This window comes from Xenopus laevis, chromosome 7S (assembly GCF_017654675.1).
Source record: "Xenopus laevis strain J_2021 chromosome 7S, Xenopus_laevis_v10.1, whole genome shotgun sequence".
NCBI classification, from domain to species: domain Eukaryota; kingdom Metazoa; phylum Chordata; class Amphibia; order Anura; family Pipidae; genus Xenopus; species Xenopus laevis.
Window position 1 is genome coordinate 53,146,671 of NC_054384.1, and position 2,187 is coordinate 53,148,857.

The 2,187-nt window shown below is 41.9% G+C and overlaps 1 protein-coding gene across 1 annotated transcript; it reads right to left on the reverse strand.

Annotated features, from left to right (window-relative positions):
- Positions 1 to 543: 543 nt before the first annotated feature.
- On the reverse strand, positions 544 to 1,563 carry LOC121396152 (coatomer subunit delta-like). The gene is made up of 2 exons (XM_041570719.1): positions 1,340 to 1,563; positions 544 to 832 (listed from the first exon to the last, which is right to left on the reverse strand). Exons 1-2 carry the CDS (start codon positions 1,523 to 1,525, stop codon positions 719 to 721), a joined length of 300 nt encoding a protein of 99 aa, XP_041426653.1. The 5' UTR covers positions 1,526 to 1,563; the 3' UTR covers positions 544 to 718.
- Between the last annotated feature and the right edge of the window lie 624 nt (positions 1,564 to 2,187).

The window sequence follows — 2,187 nt, forward strand, 5'->3', positions numbered from 1 at the left end:
AGACATACTTGTTTCCTTATGATATTAAAGGCTACAGGTCTTGCTTTAAGAACGCACTATGCGTTGGGCCTGTGAGGACTGTTTGGGTCTCTCTACACATGGAATGCCTTGGCCTATTATGAATCTCAGTCTGAGCCTGCGCCATTTATTCTTTTATATGCTTTGATCACCTGGCGCCAGTCCATTACCCAGTAGCAACCCATTTCCATAGGTGGATATCTAAGCCAGATGTCCAGAAGCCCTATAAGCGTTACCTACCTCCCCTGTTATTGGCCTACTATAGATTCAAAACTTTATCTGCAGACTATTATCTCTGTCATCAACCTCTTACAACCTTAAGGCAGCCAAACATTGGTCTATGGAGTGCCCTCAAAGTAATCAGCCTGCGGGCTCAACAGACAGTGTATGATTTCCTTTTATTGTTCTGATTGAAAATGCTCAGAACAGCAGGAAGTAAAGTGGAGCTGCATTGGACAACACGAGGCATCTCTAGATAATGGGTAATTGTCAGTAAATTGATACATTACCCAAACTCTCCGGAGCCTCTTCATGATGGCCTTCAACTGTTTTCGGAGGGTCGGCCTCTCCTCCACCAGAGGATCTTTGATGATCTCTTCTTCACCATCAACTCCCTCCTCTTTCTCCTCCACTGCAGGAGATTGCTCCTCCGTCGTCTTCTCCTCCATTCCAGGGGTTTGATGTTCTTCTGCAGAACCTCCTACTTCTGCTCCCTCTTCTTTCTCCTCCTCTTCAGGGACTTGCTGTTCTTCAGCGGGAGGAGCTGTTTCTTCATTTGTTGGAGCTTCATCATTATCTTCAGCTTCCTCTTCTGCTGCTCAGAACAATTTCGGGTCAGTAATATTCTTTTGAGTTAAATAAGATACTATTCAAGTTTCGAGGTCATTTGAGTTCATTCAAGGTAAAGAAAAACTCTATAACTAGACCTTTGATAGATATGCTCCTTAATGTCCTTCCATTTTGAATCTTAGGGTCTGGCCACACGGGCCCATTCGGGGAAATTAGTCGTCAGGGCGACAAATCCCCTCTTCTTCGCAGCGATTAATCTCCCCGATCTGCCTTCCACCAGCTAAAATAAAGATCGCCTGGAGGCAGATATTCGGAGCACTTTGTTTTCCGAAGTCGCCCAAAGTTTCCTTGTGAGGCAATTACGGGCGACTTCACAAAACGAAGCGCTCCGAGTGCCTATCAGGAGGTAGATCAGGGAAGATTAGTCGCGAAGAAGAGGAGATGTCGCCTGGTGACTAATCTCGACGAATCTGCCCGTGTGGCCAGACCCTTATTTCTACAGGTGTCCGAGAAGAACACTCTGTGTACTTACCACCCTTGAGAACAGTCTGAGTGTTTCAAGGTCCTCCAGGATGTTGCTGTTCTTGGTAGTGATAAGAACCATGTAGAGCTTCTCCATGGGTTGGTAAACATACCGAACACTTTCAGTATGTTGCTTTCCTGTGTTCATAAGCTTTGGAAAAGCGGCCAAAAGTCCTTCGATACGTGTGCGGGTCATCTCAACAAATTGATTCGATATAATGGCCTTACCAGCCTTGGTGCACACTGCTGCCGCCAGCAACACCTGAGTAACAGTATAAAAAAGTCAATCCTAGCACTGGAATTTTAAAAGCAGTCATACAGTTAATGAATTTATTTAAAAGCAACAGAAGAAAAACTATTATCCGCACCTTTTCCGTTGTTAACATTTCTACACAAACTCTGCCTCAGGGCAAATGCTAAAAGATTATGGGTTTGTAGGTCTCCTGCTTTTCAGTTTATATATATATATATATATATATATATATATATATATATATATATATATATATATATATATATATATATATATATATATATATATATATATATAAAAAAAAAAAAACGTGTCATCTATGCATGTAATCAATGGGTGCCCAGAGATATGTGAGCATTGAAACGGAAAAGCTAAACTAAATTCTTCTTACTAGTGGCTCAGAAGACTGCTGCTTTGTGAGTCAAAGTAAACTTAAAAGACAAAGTAACACCCAATCTCCTGGAGATGTTTGTTTTGCACTGCAGTCTGCCTGTCACAGTTCTGTGCATGTTCAATATGGTGTTTGTCCTTCAGTAAAAACACCATAGTAAAATCAAGAATGATGACAAACAGGGGCATCTATTGCGGTTTCATCAAAAGTCAGT